This window comes from Lacerta agilis, chromosome 15, assembly GCF_009819535.1.
Source record: "Lacerta agilis isolate rLacAgi1 chromosome 15, rLacAgi1.pri, whole genome shotgun sequence".
Taxonomy (NCBI): Eukaryota; Metazoa; Chordata; class Lepidosauria; order Squamata; family Lacertidae; genus Lacerta; species Lacerta agilis.
Genome location: NC_046326.1, coordinates 28,695,758 through 28,719,094, shown reverse-complemented (window position 1 = coordinate 28,719,094; position 23,337 = coordinate 28,695,758). Strand labels below are relative to the sequence as shown.

Genomic DNA, 23,337 nt, shown 5'->3' with positions numbered 1-23,337 from the left:
ACCTTGGGGGTCCCTTCCCAGTCTACAATTCTATGATCCTGTTCTGATGCACTCCGTCAAAAGCCGGGTTGTGCAGTGTATCAATGCCCCCCTTCCTCCACACAGCAAGCTTAGTGAGGTGGAGGGCAAATCCATGACACAGGCTTCCCCATCTCCCACGCACGCACGCCCCCCCCCCCCAATCCTTGTGCTATGACTTCTGCAGTTGTCCAATGATGTCAATGTGACACCCAAGAATCTCCTTCGCCAACCCTTGCTGGGTGAGAATCTACTTCAGGGGTGGGAAACCTCCAACCCACGAGCCAAATTGGGCCTAACAAGGGTCCCTGCTTGGCCCACGAGGCCGTTGCCCACAAGCCATGCCCTACATTTAAAGGGCTGTCACGTGATGACTTTTAAGCAGAGTTTGGATGGCCATCTGTCGGGGATTCTTTAGCTGTGACTCCTGCATTGCAAAGGGTTATGCTAGATGACTCCCAGGGGAGGGGGGAGGTCCCTTCCAACCCTACAATCCCATCATTCTGCCAGGGGACAGGCAGTCGCATTTAGCCTCAGCCAATTAGCGGGCAGTCAAAGCGCTTTCCAAGCCCCGGAAGGTGCTTTGAAGTCCCTGGAATCATCGCCTGACGCAGGGGCGACGCATCCCGTTTCACTGCTGGAGGCAAAGTAGGAAGTAGTGCCGCTTTGCCCTGCCATCGCTGCCCCCACCGAACTCCTTCTGCCACCGCCATGTGGCCCACCACATCCACCACTGGTGGAAAAGCGTCACCACCGCCAGCGCTGATTTCGGGCAAGATTGCGCTGATTTCGGGCAAGATCTCAACCAAATGGACACCATCTTGCCCCAAATTGGTGCTCATGGTGGTATTGGTTCTCTGTCGTTGGAGGAGGTGACGGGGAAGCGGGCAGGGCACCTGTGGGCATGCCGACTGGGGGTTTCTGCTGTCTGAGGCAGAGGCTTCACCCTGCCTAATAGGTGAGTCGGCTCTGGCTTGACATCATTGTGACATCACATGACTGACAGCCTGCACTGGCAACTTTCTGGGGCTGCGTGGCAGAGGTGGGCGGAGCCAAAGGCAGAAAGTGGGCGGGGCCAGAGGCAAAGGTGGGCTCAACCAACAGCGGTGACCTTCCTTTGATGTCTTTATGGCCAAATTCTCCCTTGCTTGTGAAGCTCCCACTCACTGACCCCAAACCACATCCTATATTGTTGTTTTCTGTCCTGTTAAGGAACAACTCCTCCCTCAATCCCCCTCTCACCCCCTCTCCCCCACCTGCAGCCATTGCTGTCTATGCTCACGACAACATCACCCCTTTGCCAGGTGTGGGGCACGAGGGCAGGTGGCCCTTTGGGGTCAATAGTGCCATGCCAAACGGGAGGTGCACTTCCCCCCCCCAAAAAAACCATTTTGCTTTCCCACAGACACAATGCAAGGGGCCGAGACAAGGATGGGTTAGAAAGAAAATAATTTATGTAAAAATGCACGGATGCCAGACAAAACATGGGTCTCCGGGAGAGAGAGAAAGAGAGAGAAGAGGAGGAGGAGGAGGAGGAGGTTGGTGGCGCAGCCCCTGGGTGGGAAGCGCTGCACGGATCTTCGGCCGGGAATGGGGACCTCGGTCGCTCACTCCATAGAGCAGTCGCTGCAGCAGAGTCTCAAAGATGAGGAGTCCCTCCTTGGTTCCCCCAAAAAGATGGCGGCAAGCAGAACAAGGGAATTGAAACACTAGGCTTAGATTCACTATCAGGGAAACTGAGGCAGAAGGCGGCTGAGACATTGCAGGGGGTTGGGCTAGATGACCCTTGGGATCCCTTCCAACTCTACAGTTCCATGTTTCCCATTATGTTGGTCTTGCCCCTTGATATTTTGTGGGGGGCTCGTGGCTGAAGATGCAGACAGAGGGAGCGGAGTGCAGAATAATAGCCCAGACAACTGAAAGGCCAAACCATGGGTTTTGTATGCAGAGCTTATGGTTTGGGAGTGATGCATGTAGAGGCATACTTAGGGTCCCCTGGGCCCTTGGCAAGGAGTTGTATCAGCACCCCCCCATAGGAAAAAAAAATACCACTTTATTGCAATTGCCACATTAGAAATTACAGTGGTATCTTGGTTTTCGAGCATCTTGGAAACCAAACATTTCGGTTTTCGAACGCCAAAACCCCCGGACGTGATTGCTTCCATTTTTGAAAGCGCCTCAGAAGTTGAACAGCTTCCACTGCAAGTTTTTTTTATTTTTCCAATTGAACTTGCAGCCAGCCCTTTGCGCCTCGGTTTTCAAACGTTTCAGGAGTCGAACGGTCTTCCGGAATGGATTACATTTGAGAACTGAGGTACCACTGTACACAGCCCTATTACTCAAAGCATCCAGAGTGAGGGCAGGGCAGAAGGGAGGGAGGAAAAAATTGCATGCCTTCATGCCACAGCACAAGACGGACAGGAGGATTCTCCTGGAAATGATCTCACCATAACAGCAACTGGTGTGTGGCCACACAAGCCATACACTCCCTAGTCTGGTAGGTGATTTTTTGCCACCCCCCACTTGTTAGGTCTGCGCCCCCGGCAGGGTCTGGCTTCACCAACCCCTAGGTATACCTATCTCTGGTGTGTGTGTGTGTGTGTGTGTGTGTGTGTGTGTGTGTTCCCCTGTCCTTTGGCCGAGTGACAGGAATTCCAACTCCAGGAAGCAAAGGGGCAGTCACGGAATGTTGGCAAACTGCAACTCTTGGGGAGAAAGCGAGAGGTCAGTTTAGATGGGGGTCGAATGCAAGCAGAGCACGGTTGGCTGGAAGGGGGCAGAAGGGGAAGGCAGCTAAGAGCAGAGTAGATCCAGAACAGGGTAAGACGCTAGCATCCCGAGGGAAGGAAAAGGGTCGTGGGCTAAGAAGCGTGGAGATCTAGGAATCGCGAGAGGACGGGGCAAGATCTGAGAGAAAGAGGGGTGTGGAAAAGAATGCATTAAGGAGCTGAGGAAGGATTCTGGTAGCAGCAAGGTAGGTGGGCCGTACATGCTCCTGGGACGGAAGGAGTGGGTGGGCATATGAGCTTCAGAGACTGAGAGGCTACAGACCGAAGAGGCGGAGAAAGCCACTAGGGGGAGCTGGAATTCAATCTATGGGTTGGAATTAACCAAATCAAACTCATGTTGGGAAGTCCCTGGGATGACCACCTCCAACCTGGCACCACCAAGATGTTCTGGACTAAAACTCATGCAGCACATAGACCGTGGAACTCCCTCCCACAGGAGGCAGTAATGGCCACCAACCAGGGTGGCTTTAAGAGAGGATTAGACGAATTAATGGAGGAGAAAAGGGCTACTGCTGACGGCTACTAGTCACAATGGCTGTGCTCTGCCTTCACGGTTGGAGGCAGTGATGCTTCTGAATACCAGCTGCTGGAAACTCCCATAAAAAACATCTGGAGGGCAAGAGCTTAGCGGGGGCTGCCCTAGTGGAATGATTGCTGGATCCCTCCTTCTTACGGAGGGAGACCTCTCTACGCTTGATCACTTTTAGGCTACTCAGCCTGAGGACAGGGCCTGTTATTGTGGTCTTATCTAGTTATTTCATAAGATTTATATGCCCCTTGATTGCAAAACAAAGCAAAACCTCAAACCCAGTTTACAGAAAGAATTAAAACAATAAAACCACCAGCGGTAAAAAAAGAGCTAGTCACACCTCATGCTACGTTTGCTTCATGTTACGCTTTTTCAGGTTGTGTCCCGCAGCGACCCAGAAGTACTGGAAAGGGTTACTTCCGGGTTTCACCACTCGCGCATGCGCAGTAGCGCTAAATCGTGCTTCATGCATGCGCACAAGCACCGAATCGCGCCGTGCACCTGCACAGATACGGCGCTTCAGGTTGCGGGCTTTTCACGTTGTGAATGGGCCTCCAGAATGGATCCCGTTCGCAACCAGAGGTACCACTCTATTGAAAAATAATTAAAATCCACAATAAGCTGAAAACCAGAAGAAAGCACACATCAATGTTCTGCGTGCCTGGGTAGGCTTGCCTAAACGGAAATATTTTTGGCAGGCACCAGAAAGAGTACAGCGAAAGCGCCTGCCTAAGTCAAGAGGCGGGGAGTTCCAAAGTGCGGAACAGGTATTGTATGCTATTTCTGCAGAACTAAGCAATCAAGTGGGAGTATAAGGGGTAAGGTGATCCTGCAAGTAAACTTGTCCCAAGTTGTTGGGGTGTTGGTTTTTTTTGGTAACCATTTAAGAGAAAAGGGGTGGGGGGGCAGGCAGTTTCTTAAAAAAAAATAATGCTCCAAATAAACCAATGGATTTCAATTGTGAATAATTTATTTCAGTTGCAAAATGGTGGCCTGTTGTGGTTTTAATAAACTCAAGTCCTGCTTTGGGGGTCGGGGGCTAAAACAATAGTGTTTTTTTGGTGTGTTTTTTTTAAATAAAAAAGAAAAAGAGATAATGATCTTGGAATCATAGGCAGCGCTAACCTTCCTGCAGAATCCTTCTCTCTCTCTCTGTCTTACACCCTTGCCCCAGCTGGGGGCACTGTCCATCTCTCCGCCTGAAACCTGTTATTAGGGTGGAGGGGGCAAGAGCATGTTATTGAGGTCGGGGAGGGGGAGCAGCGCTCCGTCCCAGAGGGGGGCATATCCTCCCCACTCCCTGATGGCGCCAGCCCCAGATAACACATGCGAGGGCACACAGAATACCGGCTTACTTGCGATTCCTCTCTTTGACCACCATCCTGGTCATGCTTTGGATGCACTGTGCCCGGTAGTTCTCGTAGTGGGTCTCCCGCGTCACGTCCTTCAGGTCCTGCATGTGGGTCCTCACCAGCATGGTCCGCAGCTTGACAAAGTCGCAGTGCAGAGGGTTCTCCACTGTGCGGGAGAAGGTAGCGTTAGCGGGTGGAACTCCCCGCCACATGACATGGTGATGGCGCCCCTCCCCACCCTTGCCACTCTTCTTTATTGGCTGATACTTGGGGAGAGGGAACGGATGGGGGGGGGGCAACGCCAGGTCACATGCCTTCTTCCTCTGGATGTTACTAGAGAGATGCAAGGAGATGGTTCGATCTCTCTGCAAGAAAGCCTTGCATTCCTTCTAACACCTAGTTCAGCACTCAGGGAGGTAGGTTTAGAGGCACCAAATTTTTCTGGGACTTCCACCCCCACTGCCAGAATTAATTATTTCAAGCCCCTGTAACTGGATATTAATTCAATCCATGATCAGTTTTGGGCTGGCTTTGGTGTGCCTTCTGCATGGGCCCACTAAGCAATTTGTTGTTGTTGTTGTTGATGATGATGATGTTGTTGTTGTTGTTGCTGCTGCTGCTGCTGCTAAAATTTCTACACTGCCCTTCATCCAAAGATCACAGGGCCATTTACAATAAAAACGCAAAAACGCTTACCATAATAACAAACTAAAACAATTAACAGCCCACCGACAGTTTAAAAGGCCATTGATTGGCTAACTAAACAAAGGGATGAGAAGAGAGGAATGTTTTTGCCTGGTGCCTAAAGATATGTAATGAAGGCACCAGGCCAGCCTCCCTGGGGAGAACATTCCACAAGTGGGGAGCCACCACAGAAAAGGCCTGTTCTCATGTCACCGCCCTCTGGACCTGTTATGGAGGAGGCACATAAAGAAAGGCCTCAGATGAAGACACTCAAGGTGGCAGATGTGGTTCAGTTCCTTCACGTTTTATCCTCACCTCAACCCTGCGAGGAAGGTTAGACTGAGGCAGTGGCTGAGCTCAAGGTCGCCTAGTGAGATTCATGGCTGAGTGGTGGGGATTTGTTCTCCCAGGTCCTAGACCGGCACTCTAACCACTATGCCATGCTACCTCTTGCCTCCAAATTTGAGATGCGTGGCTTTCCTTACAGGCACAGCAGAACTAGCACAATCTAGAAAGGGCTCTGTTGGTTACCTTCCACGATGCCCCACGGATACAGCCTCCCACGGATACGCCGGCCTTTCGTCTCCACCACGGTGTTGCTCCCAATGACGGCGAAAGGGATGCTCTCCTGGAAGAGAACAGGGGCAGTCAGGGGCCTCGTGGCATTGCAAAGAACACAAGCGGCTGTTTGCAAAATATTAGGAGCACAGAAACAGGGAAGGGATGGCTCAGGAGGTTTCTGGCCTGTGTCACTTTGAAAAGCATTCATTTGTAAATCTGCTCCCTCCACTTTTTAAAAAATATATATTTATATTCCACCTTTAAGGAGTTCAAGGTGGCATATATGAGTCTCCTGCACCTCCTCATTTGATCTACACAACAACCCTGTGAGGTTGATTAATCTGAGAGGCAGTGACTGGCCCAAGGTCACCCGGTGAGCTTCAGGGCTGAGTGGGATTCGAACCCTGCTCTCCCAGGTCCTAGTCCAACACTCTAACTGCTACACCACCCTGGCTCCCCATTCACACCTTAAAGGAATGTTAAGTTGTCATGGGCTGTAGCTCAGTGGCAGAGAATCTGCTTGGCATGCAGAAGGTCACAGGTTCAATCCCCAGCGGCATCTACAGGTAAGGCTGAAACCTGAAACCCTGGAGAAGCTGCTGCCAGTCAGTGCAAAGAATACTGAGCTAGATGGGCCAGTGGTTTAACACCATATAAAGCTGAATTCCAATGTTCTTACATTTTCACACACACACGTATAATGTATTTAAACAGGCATTTCAACACATATTTTTTCACAAAATATATCCTCCCCCTCACCTTGAGGGCTTGATCCTGAAGCTTGAAATCCTCATCTTCATCCGAATCACATTCAGGAAACTGGTAGATGCGGATCCCAAACTGATCAATTTCATCCCGGATCTGAAGAAGAGGAACTTAAAATTTATACACAGCTCAATTGTAAAGAGCAAACAAACTTCAATGCACTTTACAAAAAAAATAATTATTATTTTTTAATTGCCAATAAGAAAAACTAGCAACAACCATCTAAGACATTCGAAAAGTTAAAATAACAATAGGCTCTAAAAGCAGATTAAAACTCGCTTCAGCTTTCTAAAAGTTTGGGTAGGCTTGTCTAAACAAAAATGTTTTTAGCAGGTGCCGAAAAGAGGGCAGTGAAGGCGCTTTGCCTGATATCAAGAGGCAGGGAGTTCCAAAGTGTAGGTGCCACACGACTAGATCCGTGTTCTAACAAATGCAGAACGAGTATTACGTGGCATCTGTAACAGTGCCAGTTCCACCAATTGAGTGGTTGTGCATGGGGTAAACAAATTCCTAGAATCCTAGAACCGTAGAGTTGGAAGGAACCCAAAGGGTGATCTAGTACCCACTGCATCTGGTTGGCCACTGTGGGAACAGGTCGCTGGAGCAGGTGGACTCCCTTTGACCCGATAGTAGCCACAAGACTCTCCAGATGCTTTCCTGCCTGGTGTGAGAGGATCTCGGGTCACAGCAGATATCCTGGGACAAAAGTGCTTCTCCTGAACTTCCCACCGCCTGGGAAGGTAGGCAAGGCCACCAGGAAGTTCCTCATCTCTCCTCCCTGCTCCCAATTCCTCACCTTGTTCTTCATCCGCTCGACCTCGGAAGGCATGAGAGTGTCCGCTTTGGCTAGAACGGGAACGATGTTGACCCGCTGGTGGAGAGCCTTCATGAACTCGACATCCAGAGGCCGCAGCCTGCCAGGGAGAGACAGCGCAAGTCTCAAGTGTACAGCACACACACAAACACACACAGTGCTTGGGGAGCACTCAGTGGCAGAGCATCATGCAGAACATCCCAGATTCATTCTCCAATGGCATCTCCAGTCAGAGTTTGGAGACACTCCTGCCTGCATCCCTGGAGACCTGCTGCCAGTCAGTGTAGACAAAACTGAACAAGAGGAGCCAATGGTCTGACTAGCATAAGGCAGCTTCCTAAGTAATCCAGCTCTCTCTTTTTAACCTTAAGGACTAGAATCTTTGTTTCTAGGGGAACGCCTACAGCTCAGTGGTAGAGCTTGGGAGACAGACCCCTGCCTGATAATCCTGGAGAGCTGCTGCCAGTTAGTGTAGACAGCACTGAGCAAGGCAGGCCAATGGTCAGACTCAGTATAAAGCAGCTTCCTGTGCCCCTAGGCATAGTTTCTGTTCAGTTTTTTAATTAAGTGGTTTATAAAATTTTCAAAACACAGTAAGGAAAACTTCAAAATTGTATTTTCTTTGCTGCACAATGAGCCCAGGTGATGTGGTCCAAGATTATAGCTGATTATTTTGCTACATCACCAAGTTTTGTCTTTCTATTCAAATTATTTCATTGAATCGTAGAATTGTGGAGCTGTAAGGGACCCCAAGGTTCATCTAGTCCAACCCCGCATGACTTGCATTGGGAGGGTTGGATGTTTTGCAACAATTTGGGACAGATCCGTCAGTTTCAGCTTCTCATCTGCCCAATTTTTAGTTGAGTTCTGCAATCATCCCATGCCCCTCCCAGAGCCCAGGCAGGTCAGACTCAGTTCGTACCCGTGGCCAAAGGGCGAGATGAAGTAGAGGCAGCAGTGGACGCGGTTGTCCAGGATGTTCTTCCGGTTCAGGCCGCTCTCGTCCCGGAAGTACTGTTCAAACTGCTGGTCTACATAGTCAGCCACCGGCTTCCAGCTGCAGAGGGAATTGGGCAGGCTTTAGAGAGCAAAGAGTCACCATGTGGTGCCCACGGGCACTAGCGTGCCCACCAGCGTTTCCCATGGCGCCCACAAAAGGTCTGAGTAAATATCCTGAGTCCCCCCAGCCTCATACCTAATCAGAAGTTTTTGGATTTTTTGGGATTTGATATCTCGCTTTATCAGTCTAGGCAAGTCATCTGCCATGGCTTCTGTATGTATGTATTTGTTTATTTATTTATTTGCTTGCTAACTTGCTTCTCTACTGTTATTATAAACATTTTTTGTCTGTTTTTACCATAGCAACTCAAAGCGGTTTACAACTATTTTAAACAAACCAACACAAGCAGACAATAAAGCAATTTTTTTTAAAAAAAAAAAAATCTAAAACACAATTGCGTTTTGAAAAATTAGATTAGAACATTTTGCCCGAACAAAAAGGCCTTAGATAAATAAAAGCTAAAGACCTGGTGAAAAAGGAAAACTTTGTATTTCCTATTTTATATTTATATTCATAATTTAGATTTATATCCCACCTTAACTCTCTCTCGCTCCTCATTTAATCCCTACAACAACCCTGTGAGGTTGGTTAGGTTTAGAGGCAGTGGCTGGGCCTTCAAGGTCACCAAATGAGCTTCAAGGCCAAGTGGGGATTTGAACCCTGGTCTCCCAGGTCCAATTCCGAGACTCTAACCAGTACACTATGCTGGCTCCCTTGGCTTCTGTAGTTTCCTATCCTGAGCAATGGGTAGGACTAGGGTGGCAGCCATTTTTTTAGGGAGATTCCTAAATCTACACTTCCGACATGGGTTGCCACGAGTCCAGATTTTCCCGGACATGTCCGTGATTTCCGCCCGGGCGCCATTTCTGAATTTTTATTATTAATAATAACAGGGCTGCCTGTGAAGACGGTTCATAAACGTGAGCTAGTGCAAAATTTGAGCATATTACACCGATCCTGGTCTGACTGCACTGGCTACCAATCAGCTCCAGGCCCAATTCAAAGTGCTGGTTTTGACCTATAAAGCCTTAAACAGCTCAGGACCGCAATACCTCAAGGACCGCCTCTTTCCCTATGAACCTACCCAGACCCTGAGATCACCTTCTGAGGCCCTTCTTTATGTGCCTCCTCTTCGAGAGGTGTGGAGGGCGGCAACACAAGAACGGGGCCTTCTCTGCAGTGGCTCCCCATCTGTGGAATGCTCTCCCCAGGGAGGTTCGCCTGGTACCTTCATTAAACACATTTAGGCACCAGACAAAAATGTGACATCCAATGCCATTTTAAAATGTGTTGGGGAGGGGAGTTTATTGGGTTTTTATTTTAATTTTTATGATGTATTTTGTGTTTTCATATCGCGATTTTATGTTGTAACCACTCTGAGACTTGCGGGTATAGGGCAGTATACAAATTTAATAGTTATCTAGCTAGTAATAAATAATAATAATAATAATAATAATAATAATAATAATAATAATAATAATAATACAGTCGGGACGCGGGTGGCGCTGTGGATTAAACTACAGAGCCTAGGGCTTGCTGATCAGAATCCCCGTAACGGGGTGAGCTCCCGTTGCTTGGTCCCAGCTCCTGCCCACCTAGCAGTTCGAAAGCACATCAAAGTGCAAGTTGATAAATAGGTACCGCTCCGGTGGGAAGGTAAAGTGCGTTTCTGTGCGCTGCTCTGGTTCGCCAGAAGCAGCTTTGTCATGCTGGCCACATGACCTGGAAGCTGTACAACGGCTCCCTCGGCCAGTAACGCGAGATGAGCGCCGCAACCCCAGAGTCGGACACGACTGGACCTAATGGTCGGGGTCCCTTTACCTAATAATACAGTCATACCTTGGAAGTCGAACGGAATCTGTTCCAGAAGTCCGTTCAACTTCCAAAACGTTTGGAAACCAAAGTGTGGCTTCTGATTGGCTGCAGGATGTTCGCGTTCCAAAGAACATTCGCAAACCGGAACACTCACTTCCGGGTTTGCGGCGTTCAGGAGCCAAAACATCCGAGTACCAAGGCATTCGGGATCCAAGGTAAGACTGCAATAATAATAATAATAATAATAATAATAATAACAATAAATATCCAGGCCCTAGATGAACCAGATTAAAGCACTGCAGCTCTCGCCTGGATCCTGCTCTCACGGGATTTACCTGCCCCACAGCCAGCTAGACTTTGTCTCCCATATATTATTTTTATCCTTCCTTGGCCCCCACCCAAAGGTCAATGGCTTAATGGGATTCCTTCCAAGCGGCTCTGCTGCGAAGCTGCCAAGGCTAATTCCTCTGCTTCTCTGCTGCTGACCCCCACCCCCCTGGGAGGTGGCCGTACCACTCTGTGTTGTTCAAGGCATCTCCAAAGCCTGGTGTGTCCACGATGGTCAGGCGCAGTTTGACACCCTTCTCCTCAATGTCCACCACGTGCTTGGTGATCTCCACCGTCTGGAGGATCCGTTCTGGCCGTGGGGAAGACGGAAGGAAGGAGTTCAGAACGCGGTGGGGGAGGGGGGTTGGGGAGGGGGAGCAGGGGGCCCAGAGGGAGTGGGAGAGGATACCTCACCCTCAAACCCTGAGAATCCCTCTCTGCCAAGAACATAACCAACAAATCAGGGCAGGATGCGTCCGACCAGGTCAGTGTTCTGGGTATGAGAAGCAGTGGCCACCGTCCCATCCCCCTCACTTGCTTCACCACCAGCATCTAAGTATTAGAGGTAGACTATTCCTAAACATGGAGGGTTTCTTTAACTGTTACAGATAGCAGCCGCTGGCTGGCGTGACCTCCATGAGAACTGCCTTGCAAGGGGTCCGCTGAGCCCAGAAAGGCCTGCAGCTCAGGGTTAGAGCACCCGCTTTGCATCCAGAAGGTCCCAGGTTGCAGCCCAGGTAATGCTGGGAGTGCGTCCTGCGTGACACCCTGCTGCCAGTCAGTGTCAACAATACTGAGATAGGTGGAAACACGGTCTAGCTTGATATATGTTGCTATGTCTTAAGGGAAAAGCCATAGCTCAGTGGCACAGCATTTGCTTGGCATGCAGGAGGTCCCAGCTTCCACTCCCACTGGCGTCCTCCAGGTAAGTCTGGGAGAGATCGCCTGCCTGAAACCCTGTAGAGCTGCTGCCAGTCAGTGCAGACAATGCAGACCCAATAGCCTGACTTGGTAGAAGGCATTTTCCTATTTCATTGAGAGCCGGCCAATGAGAGCGACACCCCCACCTGCTTCCCCAGTTTAGCGCTTCCGCTGTGTCAGAACAGGGGCAAAGGCTAGTCCACAACTCCCACCAAACAACCTACCTTCGGCATTTAAGAGTTTGCGGTCTTTGTACAGGTCCGTAAGGAAAAGGCTGTTCACCAGGGTGGACTTCCCAAGCCCGGCCTCTCCTGGGAAGAGAAAGTGGAGGGGGAGCAAGCAAGATCACTCAACAGGAAGGTGGATCCTTAAGAATCAGACTTTGGGGAAGAAAAGGAAAAGTGCAGACAAACGACAGCTTTTTAAATAAAGAGAACACGCTCAGGCCAAGTTCAAGGCGGTACTATTTATACACAAGGCCCTTAAAAACTTAGGACCAGTTTACACTTGAGGTTACCTTATCCCATATGTGTCCACCTGGCTGCTTTGATCTGGCCCTGTTACAAGTGCCACATAATATTTATTCCTCATTTGTAAGAACCTGATCATTTGGTGTGGCAGAATCTACACTTTGGAACTCCCTGCCTAATGAGATCAGGCAGGCGCCTAGGTCATACTCTTTTCAACACCTGCTAAATAGATTGGATATCCACAAGTTCTGGTGTCATGGGGGGGGTGCTTTCTCTATCCTCTTTTCTCATGCCATACCTAATTCCACACACTTCCATCATGTCTCCTTCTACTCACTTTTCCTCTCACCCTCAAAAGCCCATTTCCTCATAAGGGAGTTACTAGTGTGGATGACTATGAGGGAAAAGGTTAAGGCAGCCGCCCTGGGGTGGAAACTTTGCCCTCTGATCTGCCCCCAACCTCTGCCGGCCGCAATTTCCATCCTGATCTGGTACTGGCCAGAACGCAATCCCGGGAAGGTCTGTGAACCACCCAAAAGTGTGTTGGAAGTGCTCCTAAACACAGCTTAAACGTAAGTTGGCAGAGAGCAATAAACTTGATAGCCTGTTTTAATCAGAATTCATTGTTGTGCATTGCACCGGCTCTACCTTGAAATATTCATGTGTAATTGAGAAGGCGGGGAGTGGGGACAGTGGCCTGCCCCCGCCCCCTCAAGTGCCCTGGTACCTGCAACCATGAGGGTGAAATCGAAGCCTTTCTTCACAGACTTCCGGTGGACTTGATTGGGGAGCGTGGCAAAACCCACATACTCTTTGTCATCCTGGAGGGAGGGAGGGAGGGAGGGAAGGAAGGAAAGAAGGAAGGAAGGAAGGAAGGAAGGAAGGAAGGAAGGAAGGAAGGAAGGAAGGAATGGGAAATGTGTGGTTAGAAGAATCTCACAATTCCAAACAGATGGAGCAAGTCAGTCCAAACCACTTATTCATATACAGTGGTACCTTGGTTTTCAAATTTAATCTGTTTCCGGGAGTCCGTTCGACTCCTGGAACAGTTCGAAAACCAAGGCACGGCTTCTGATTGGCTGCAGGAGCGTCTTGCAGCCAATCGGAAGCCGCGGAAGCAGCACTGGACTTTCGGCCTCCGAAAATCATTCAAAAACTGGAACAATCGCTTCCAGTTCGGCAGCCAAAACGTTCAAGTTCAAAGGCGTTCGGCTTCCGAGGTTCCACTGTACTTGTTGTTATTTACAACCCATCCTGTCCTTGAGAGGCCTGGCCTGGTAAAAGGCTTTAAAGACCCTGCAACAAAAATCAAATGCTGTATATTGCCTAAGAGAGAAACGACACCTAACTAACTGGACAATCCTACATGCATCCACTCTGAAGAAAATCCCATGGAGTTCAATGTATGATGGGTTATACGTCCACATGCGATGTTCCCACCATCTCCAGCGAGGTTTTCCCAGAGATTGCCTGTGAGATTTGTCAGCTTATTTAGACCACTTCTTAGCCACCCTTCAGCCAAAGCTTCCACCAAGGCAGGGTGGGCAAAAGTGTGATTAATTCGCAGGATGCAGGAACGCCGTTGAAAAACACAGCACGATAACGTAACAAAGAGAGGTTGGCCATCTACTGGGGATTCCTGCATTGCAGAGGGTAGGGCTGGATGACCCTTGGAGGTCCCTTCCAACGCCACAGTTCTATGAACCTCAGGCGATGAGGCCAAATATGCCCACCCCAACGCCAAGAAGTTTGGAGCTGCTTGTGTATGGGAAGCTTGAGAGAAGGAAAGCAAAAGTGAGATCGAGGGGGTGCCATACCTCATCAGACTCATAGGGGTCCAGCCTGCCCCAGGGGCTTCTGGGACGGGATGGGCTGGGGGGCGTTGGAGCGGCCATGTGCTGGTGCTGCTTCAGATCCAGAGGCCGCGGGCGGTGGAAGCCCTTCTGCTCCTTCTCTTCCGAGGCCTCGTCAGGGAGGGTCCTCAGTGCTGCACTGGGGAACATCTCGGGCTCTGTGCCACCGCCGCGGCCCCTGTCCTTCTTCCAGGCCTCTCCTGGCTCCACGCGGCGGAAACCCTCCTCAGCCGGGTAGTCTTTGAGGAAATGGACCAGCTCGGCCTCCTCCGAGTCTTCCTTCAAGAGGTGCTTTATCTGAGCAGGGCAAGGAAGCGGCAGAGGAAGAGAACAGGAAATGAAGATTAACACAGGGTTTAAAACGGGGGTCTATTGTGGGAGTAAAATTTGGGGATCACAACCCTTAAAAGCTGCTTCCAGTTTTCTGAGGTGAAATAACCACACAGGTGGTATTGCCCTCCTTTGCAAATTAGACATTTTTCTTCCAAAACAGGTAATTGTTGGATGGGTTGCAATAAACTTGGTACATGTTTATTGTGGGAATATAAGTTGGCACAAGATTTTAGGAATTTAATTTTGACAGAAATGATTAATATTACTATAGAGACTATAGGTTTGTTGTCCACAATCAGCGTTACTGAATATTTTTGATGATACCAATGTAGATATATTGTCAAAAGAATTGGTCTTATAGATGATCTTGGCAACGCAAATAGTTATTGCAGCACAACGGAAAACAGTCCAAAATCTTACACTGGATGCTTGGTATAACTCTGGAATACAGCTAGAATGGAGGAAATTGTGCATAATTTGAGATTTCAACAAGGACCAGAACCTCAAGGCACTTTCTAATATGATTTAGCATTCCTTTGTTATACGGCAAAACCATCATTTTCAAGGCAACCCTCATCAAAAGCTTGGCAGATCTGGAACTATTCTTGATAACCAGAGAACGCTAATATATTTTTTTCTTGGATTTGGCTATTTTAGCCCATGTGCAACTGTACTCATTCTATGCACCTATTTTATAGTTTGGTTTTCCATCTTTTGATTTTCATCTGTTGTTATTACAGTTCTCTCAGTTTTATGTACATTATTAAATGAAACAAACAAACTTTATAAAAGAAAAAAATGTGATCTACAGGTGAAACTCGAAAAATTTGAATATTGTGGAAAGGTTCGTTTCTTTCAGTAATTCAACTTAAAAGGTGAAACTAATATATGAGATAGACTCATGACATGCAAAGCGAGATATGTCAAGCCTTTATTTGTTATAATTGTGATAGTTAAGGCGTACAGCTGATGAGAACCCCAAATTAACAATTTCAACTTCATCAGCTGTGCACCATAATCATCACAATTATAACAAACAAAGGCTTGACAGATCTCGCTTTGCATGTCATGAGTCTATCTCATATATTAAACTCCAGTAGCTAACGAAAACAATTGCTTACATAAATGGACTTTTCCATGATATTCTAAATTTTCGAGTTTCACCTGTATTTATTTTCCTGATCTTGATGCAATGGACTTTCTTCAAACTTTCTTTCCAACCAGGGCCAGCTCTAATGTTAGGGAGAGGGAAGCGGCTGCCTCAGGCGGCAAAATGTGAAGCGGTGGCAGTGACGTCTGCAGGACGAGGTACCACCTACCCTGACCAATATTCCCCTGAGCTAGCATTGCACCCCCTGGTATGGAAGACGACACTGCCTAGTCACTATTGTTGAAGTCAGATACAACTACCAGTTGCATCACCTCATTTCCATCTAAGACAGCAAAATGTCTTGGGCCAATGCCACTTCTAGCTACCTGCAGCCTTCAGATCATGGCATGATTTTATTTAGGAAGCCCCACTGCCAATTCATGTCATGTCTCCCAAGTGTTAATGGTAGCAGTATTGTAGCCACAGGAACCCTGATAGACCTCTTTTTTTCTTTTTGTTCCATTCAGGAGTCTTGCAAACACTGGATCTGCCAAGATCGCATCTTGGCTCATTTCCCTGCTCCCATCTCCCAACCCGAAGATACCAAATTGTAACTCATTTATTCTATCTTACTGTATAAATAAAATTGTAAGGCTCTTATCACGCTGCAGTTTCCGTAGCTGCCAATAGGGGGCAGCACCCACTCCAGCATTATGACAGAGCAGCCCTCTCCATGAATTTGTCTAGTCCCTTTTTAAAGCTATCTAAGCTGGTGGCTATCAGCAAGTTCCACAGTTCAACTATGCGCTGCATGAAAATGTACTTCTATGATTGTATGATTCCTTTCATGTGTCCTGAATCTTCCAACATCCAGCTGCAATGGATGTCCCGAGTTTGAGTGTTATGAGAGAGGGAGTAAAACTTTTTTCTAGACACTTTCTCCATGCCATCCATAATGATAATCTATGGAGGGCCACGAGGCCTCTATCCCTGATGAAGGCAAACCCACAGTGGTGACCAAAATCCCAGCATTAAACCCCATAACAATAATACCATAGCAGTGCAGCGTTTATATCGACGCCCGTCGCCAAAATTGGGGTGGAGGCGGAGAAATGACCAGGAGCAGAAGGAACGTCTAGCTACAGTCAACTTTGCATGCATCCCTTAATTCAGGAATTAATTCCAGAAATTCTCCAGCTTAAATTCATACTCATAGAATTAAAGATTCAGAAGGGACCCAAAGGGCCGTCTAGTGCAACCCCCTGCCATGCAGGAATCACAGCTAAATTGGGGAAGAGTCAATGAGAGGAACAGGGAAGGAATGCAACAGGAAAATCCGTGGGGCTCATTTGCATCTTCCAAACATAAAGAACTGTTGGATCAATCAAGGAAGCAAAGCGTGGGTTAGGCCGCAGGAGAAGCTGAGACAGCTTGAGTCAGGGGTCCATGGAGGAAAATCCAGGAGAAGGCTCCCTCTCCCCACATGCCGAGGTCTTACTGCTTGCTCCCTGGGGATCCTGGCAGGCTCTTCCGGCTGCCCAGGGAGGCCAGGATCAGCATCCTCCTCTCCTGGGGCACCAGCAAAGGGCATTTCTGCTGTGCCGGGTTGGGTCTCTGTGAAGTCAAAGTGGGCCGGCAAGGTCCCTTCCACCTCTGCAGCCTGAGTCGAGAGTACAGGGCAGGGCACAGGAAGAGAGGCGAGAGAAGTGGTTGGGATGGCAAGAAAAGAGGAACAGAAACCAGAAGATGGAGCAAAGATAAAGCAGCTGGAAATGTCCCAGACCCAAACCACACACTGGGGGGAGCGAAGGCAAGAGGATGTTTTCATTCCACGAAGGTTGTTGTCAGGGATCAGGAACCAATTGCAACCCTCCAGATGTTTTGAACTCCAGCTCTCGTCACGCCTGGATGTTAGCCTTTTTGTCCCTTTTCGAATCATAGAACTTTAGAGCTGGAAGGGAGCCCAAGGGTCATCTAGCCCAACCCCCGGCAATACAGGAATCATAGGTAAAGAATCCCTGAAATGTGGCCGTCCAACCTCTGCTTAAAAAACTCCAACACCAGCTCCCAAGGGAGTCCATTCCACTGTCAGGCCGTTATTGCCATCAGAAAGTCGTTCCTAATGTTGAATCTCCTTCCCTGTCATTTGAATTGATTGGTTCGGGTCCTCCCCTCTGGAGCAGCAGAAAACAAGCTTGCTCCATCTTCCATGGGACAGCCCTTCCAATATTTGAAGATGTCTCTCCTGTAACCTGCCATGCCATGCAGAGTTTTATAAACTTCCACCATGTCACCTCTTACTCTGCTTCTTCACCTAAGTCCTTCAGTTAGAAAACCTCCTCCTTCGAACATTTGTTGCCGCTTTACACCAAATCAGACAATGGGCTCATCTACTTCAGTACTGTCCCCACTGACTGGCAGCAGCACTCCACAATTATTCCAAATGGGGGTCTTTTTCTCAGCCCTATTCTAAGATGCCTGGGAACAGACCTGGGACTGTCTGCATGTAAAGCTATACTATTCAGATCATTTGTTCATCTAGTTCAATGCTGCCTGCACTGACTGGCAGAGGCAGCCTTCCAGAGTTTTAGGCAGGGAATTTCTCTCTGAGCCCAACCTGGAGGTACCAAGCATTGAACCCGAGACCTCCTGCATGCCACATAGATGTCTATCCCTGAGCTACAAGCCATCCTATATAAAAAAGAGAACTGTATACTAATCCGATCATTGGTTCATCTAGCACAGTGTTGTCTACACTGACTGGTAGCAGCTCTCCAGAGTTCCAGGCAAACTGTCCTTATCAGCTGGAAATGCTGGGGGCTTTTTTTCATGCTTTGCGACTGCAAGGTGGGCCCCCTCTGCCCGAAAAGAGGTGGCTGTTGCCATTTGACGCAGGACTGGAAAGAGAGGCAGCAAGCCTCAGCCATGGAGTGGGGCAAGGCCAGAACGAGGTCAGGATGGCTCCCTCCTCTCCCCCCCCCCCAGCGGTGCACCATCTGGAGAGGGGCTCTGCTCATCCACCCTAATCAATTTCACTCATTATGTCTGCCTAATTGCTGCGTCCCAGATCCCAGCCACACTCGCCGACTCTGACCTTGGAGAGGTCACAAAGTGGTGAGCGACTGCTTTAGGCCCGTGTGGTTGAGCAACCAAATACACCCGACAGATTCTGCACTCCTGCTTTCTCTTTGAGCAGCACCTTCTTGCGTGAGCATCAAGCTTCTAGACCTAAGCTTTTTCCTCTCCACCCCAGATTTAGGTCTCCCTCCTTTTGCAGTTTCCAGCACCTCTGCCTACCGGGAACCAGCCCCAATTGGGCCCATAAATGCATGAAATCCTAGTCAGCAAGAGTTAGGACCCAAACAGCGCTCCCTGCCTTTGCAATCTTCAGGAACTGGTATACAGAGGCATGCTTCCTTTGAAAGAGGGAGAGCGTTCTAGCTAATCGCCATTAATAGCCTTATGAGCATAAAAAGACCCTTGCTGGATCAGGCCAGTGGCCCATCCAGCTCAGCATCCTGTTCTCACAGTGGCCAGCCAGAGTCAACCAGTGGGAAAACCTCAAGCACGACCCGGGTGCAAGGACACTCTCCTCTCCTGCGACTTCCAGAAACTGGTGCTCAGAAGCATCACTGCCTCCGGCTGTGGAGGCAGATCTCAGCCACAATGGCTAGCAGCCATCAATAGCCCTCTCCTCCTCCTCTGTGAATTTTTCCAATCCTCTTTTCAAAGCCATCCAGGTTGGTGGCCATCACTGCCTCCTGAGGGAGTTGTTTTATCTGTCCTGAATCTTCCAGCCTTCTGCTTTCATAGGATGTCCCTGAGTTCTATTGCGGAAAGGGAGGAAAACTTTCCTGTATCCACTTTCTTCATGCCATGCATAATTTCTTAACACATCCATCATGTCTCCTCTTCCTCCTTTTCTCTAAACTAAAAAGTCACAACTCCACCCCCCCCCTTCTCCTTACTGTATACTGAATGTTGTTGTAAATTGCTAAGGGACTTACTGTGTGTGAGGCAATACATAAATCTAACTAATCTAATAAACAAAAGCCAATAATGTTTCCTGCCGCGAACAACCTTTCACCAAGGAACCATTTCCAAGACCCACTTTTGGAGCAGAATTCCCAGGATATGAGCTGGTGCAGGCAGATCTGTCAATTTCAGTTTATCGTAGCTTCTCACTTGTATATTTCAGTTCTCCATAACTGCATGTCAGTTTGCAAACTTTCTTCTTCTTTTTTTTTTTTTAGTCCCTGTGAAAACCCACGAAAATTTCTCCTTCGTATGCAATTCTCGGCTAACACGCACATTTTTGCAAAGCAATTTCTCTTAATATAATGCATCTTTGCTTGCAATTTTCACCAACAGATGCATCCTTATGTACACTTTGCCTTATAGTATATTCATTTTTCTACACATTACTTGGCTGGAGAACTTCATTGCAAAAAACCCGAGGGGCGAATTTTGAAAGATGGTTGCAATTCAGTTTGCACATTGTTTCCCAAAGTGTGAATTTGTTACGTCCACCTTTCAATGCAAACTAAATTGGATTCCCCCCCCCCACACACACACACACGTCCCGAGTGAGGGCCACCACATGGACCACACAAACCATGTACACCCCCTTAGGTTCCAGTATGAAAGAAAGGCAGGATATGAACATTTTAAAAATTGAATTGAATAATTGAACAAAAGTCCAGAGGGGCAGCTGCATTCTGCAAAAATGAGATCCTGCGGAATGAGCTTTCATGGACCAGAACCAAAAGCGCCGAGGCTCTCAGAACAAGAGTCAGAAATGGCCACCAGTCCAGAATTCCTGCACTGCAGAGGGTTGGACTAGATGACTCTTGGAGATCCCTTCCAACGCTGCAATTATATGATTCCACTCAAAATCCTTAAAGGACATATCTGCATCCAGTGTGCATGGGCTCATTGATTCACATAATTTAGGTCAGCTTTCAGAGGGAAAGTCAACCTGTAAGCAACATTAAATTTAAAGGGGGGGGGGGTTTGAGAAGGACAGAAGATCGGGGCTTTGGTGCAGAAAATCTCTCTACTACGCCCCTGGCCCCCAGAAGGTGGAGACTTTGCTTCCCTTGCCACCCCAGAGCCCCGAAAGGAAAGAAGGTGCTGCCCCCTGATAGTGCCAGATCCAGCCCCAGAAATTGGGCACCCCCCTCAGTACCTTTTGATCATTCGTTGGCTCTGGGACGGACGAGGCCATTTCCCACTCTGATGCAAGATCTAGGCTGCAAATGGAATATTTTGCTACAGGGCTTGTAAGATCAGGGGAGAGTGCAGTGGGATGGGTGCAGGAGGGGGGGAAGAGAGAAAGAGCATGCCTTTCATTTGCATGGCCACATCCCAGCAATGGCTGCATGTCCTTCGACCCGCCTGGGGGCAGCTGTTTTGGAACAGCGTGCAATGGAAAGGGTTTCCGCCATTGGTGCTGGGTGGCAGGGGGAGGGAAGCCAGCGCTTACTGCCGGCTTCAATTCATTCAGTTTGATTCCAAATCCTCTGAAGTAACAATAAAGGAGTGTCTCTGAGCATATGCAGAGTGTCCTGCACTTCCCAGTGAACTGACCTCAGCCAGAAGAGTGCTAAAGTTTCAAAAGCGTGGAGCTATCAGGAAGAAGAGTTTGGATTTGATATCCCGCTTTTCACTACCGAAAGGAGTCTCAAAGTGGCTAACATTCTCCTTTCCCTTCCTCCCCCACAACAAACACTCTGTAAGGTGAGTGAGGCTGAGAGACTTCAGAGAAGCGTGACTAGCCCAAGGTCACCCAGCAGCTGCATGTGGAGGAGTGGAGACACGAACCCGGTTCCCCAGATTACGAGTCTACCGCTCTTAACCACTACACCACACTGGCTCTCATCCCTGAATGCCCTTCTTCTAGCTGGAGAACTGGGTTAACAAGAACGTAAAAAGCACCTACTGGATCAGGCCCCCAGCCCATCCAGTCCAGCATCCTGTTCACACAGTGGCCAACCAGATGCCTGTGGGAAATCAGCAAGCAGGATTGGAGGACAGGACCACTTCCGGTAGCTGGCATTCAGAAGCATTGCTGCCTCCCAACTGTGGAGGCAGAGAAAAGCCATTATGGCTAAGAGACACTGATAGCCCTCTCTCCTCCTCCATGATTTTGTCTAATTCTCTTTCATAGAATCATAGAGTTGGAAGAGACCACAAGGGCCATCCAGTCCAACCCCCTGCCAAGCAGGAAACACCATCAAAGCATTCCTGACAGATGGCTGTCAAGCCTCCGCTTAAAGACCTCCAAAGAAGGAGACTCCACCACACTCCTTGGCAGCAAATTCCACTTTCAAAGCCATCCAAGTTGGTGGCCATCACTGCTTCATGTAGGTGTGAGTTCCACAGTTTAACTATGTGTTGCATGAAGAAGGACTTTCTTTTATCCGTCCTGAATCTTCCAGCATTCGGCTTCATGGGATGTTGACAAATTCTGGTTGTTACGAGAAAAGGAGGAAAACTTTTCTTGATACGTTTTTCTCCATGCCAGGCATCATTTTATAAACTTCTATCATGTCTCCGCATTTTTCTAAATTAAAAAGTTCCAAACACTGCTGCTTTTCTTTATAGGAGAGTCATTCCACCTCGGTGATCATTTTGGTTGACCTTTCCCAAACCTTTTCCAACTCTACAATATTCTTTTTGAGGGGAGGCGACCAGAACTGCACGAGGAGAAAACACTCTGCATATGCTCAAATGAGCTTGCGGGTGTGTTAAAGACCTCAAACATTAGAAACTCAGGTGTGAAGCCATCTTACAGGTTCAACAGGATGCCAGCTGGTTGCTTACAGCAGTCAGTAGGGAGGTCAATGCAATTCTCTTTTGAACAGTCAATTTAAATATTATTCATCCCTAGAAATCCTCGTCTCAGCATCAGCCGGCTTAGCCTGTCACCACATGAACTCACCCATAAGTGAACAGCATTGCAGAACTTGTTAAATCTGAGTTGCAAGAAAGGCAGTTGGCCAATTCGTTAATATTTTTCTAGCTTGATTAAACCACATGCCTTTTAACCAAGTAATTTTGAACCAGATGGATTCGATTTAAAGGCATGTCCGTACCAACAAATCTCATTTAGCTTTCTCGTTCAGATAAGAAGAGCAACAATGGATCAGACTGAGATCTACCTAGTCTAGTCTCCTGTTTCCAATGCTGCACAGCCAACTGCTTCTGGGAAGCCAATGAGCCGGCGGGGGGGGATGTTAACAGCCCTCCCCTGTTTTCTGACCCCCAGGATCCATTAAAATATTTTGCCTCCTAGCCTCTCTCTGAAGAGTTCCTCAAAAAGGGGGACAGAAGAGGTCCAGTATACAACAAAAAAGCTGTACTCTTTTCACCAGCAATGCTGAAGATCTGGAAAGTCTTGAGAAGCTACCCCCTGCCCCCAGATTTATTTATAAGTGAACTGTTGCTTCCGCCACACACATACACACAAACATGCATAGAATGCCTGGCTTGTTGCAAGAGATTTTAAAATATATTGAGAATCTCTGGCATGAACTTCCGCATGTTGCAGAAAGCCATGGGAAAATTACATGAGTGGTGGAGGTGCTTATTTATCTATCTCATGAAATTTATATACTGCTTGGTTATCAAAAGGGGGAAAAAACCCACTCCAAGCTGTTCACAATAAAATTATCAATAAGAAGAATTAATAAGTATTTAAGACTTTCTAAAAAGTAAAATAACAGCAGACTAAAATTGATTAAAACTCGCAACAGCTTTCTAAACCTGTGGACAGGCTTGCTTAAACGAAGATGTTTTTAGCAGGTGCCCGAAAGGAATATTGGGAAGGCCGATATCAATAGGCAGGGAGTTCCAAAGTGTAGGTGATGCCATGCTAAAATATCAAGTTCTTACAAATGTGGGACGGGTGTTGTGTAGCACCTCTAACAGTGGCAGTTCCACTGATCGAAGCGG

At 48.1% G+C, this 23,337-nt stretch overlaps 1 protein-coding gene across 5 annotated transcripts in view; it reads right to left on the bottom strand.

Moving 5' to 3' along the window:
• LOC117060124 (septin-5-like) overlaps positions 1 to 23,337 on the bottom strand; it is a 44,789-nt gene that overhangs the window by 4,497 nt on the left and 16,955 nt on the right. For 2 of the 5 annotated variants that reach the window (XM_033172248.1, XM_033172250.1), the window contains 9 exons: positions 13,923 to 14,255; positions 12,833 to 12,926; positions 11,860 to 11,946; positions 10,901 to 11,024; positions 8,435 to 8,569; positions 7,495 to 7,612; positions 6,693 to 6,794; positions 5,904 to 6,000; positions 4,692 to 4,854 (listed from right to left, as the gene is read on the bottom strand). In XM_033172248.1, the coding sequence (XP_033028139.1) occupies positions 4,692 to 4,854; positions 5,904 to 6,000; positions 6,693 to 6,794; positions 7,495 to 7,612; positions 8,435 to 8,569; positions 10,901 to 11,024; positions 11,860 to 11,946; positions 12,833 to 12,926; positions 13,923 to 14,255 (1,253 nt within the window). Of the gene's footprint in view, positions 1 to 4,284; positions 4,543 to 4,691; positions 4,855 to 5,903; positions 6,001 to 6,692; positions 6,795 to 7,494; positions 7,613 to 8,434; positions 8,570 to 10,900; positions 11,025 to 11,859; positions 11,947 to 12,832; positions 12,927 to 13,922; positions 14,256 to 16,879; positions 16,994 to 20,569; positions 20,648 to 23,337 lie in introns of those variants that run through there. The other 3 variants (XM_033172252.1, XM_033172249.1, XM_033172247.1) reach the window with 3 other exon arrangements.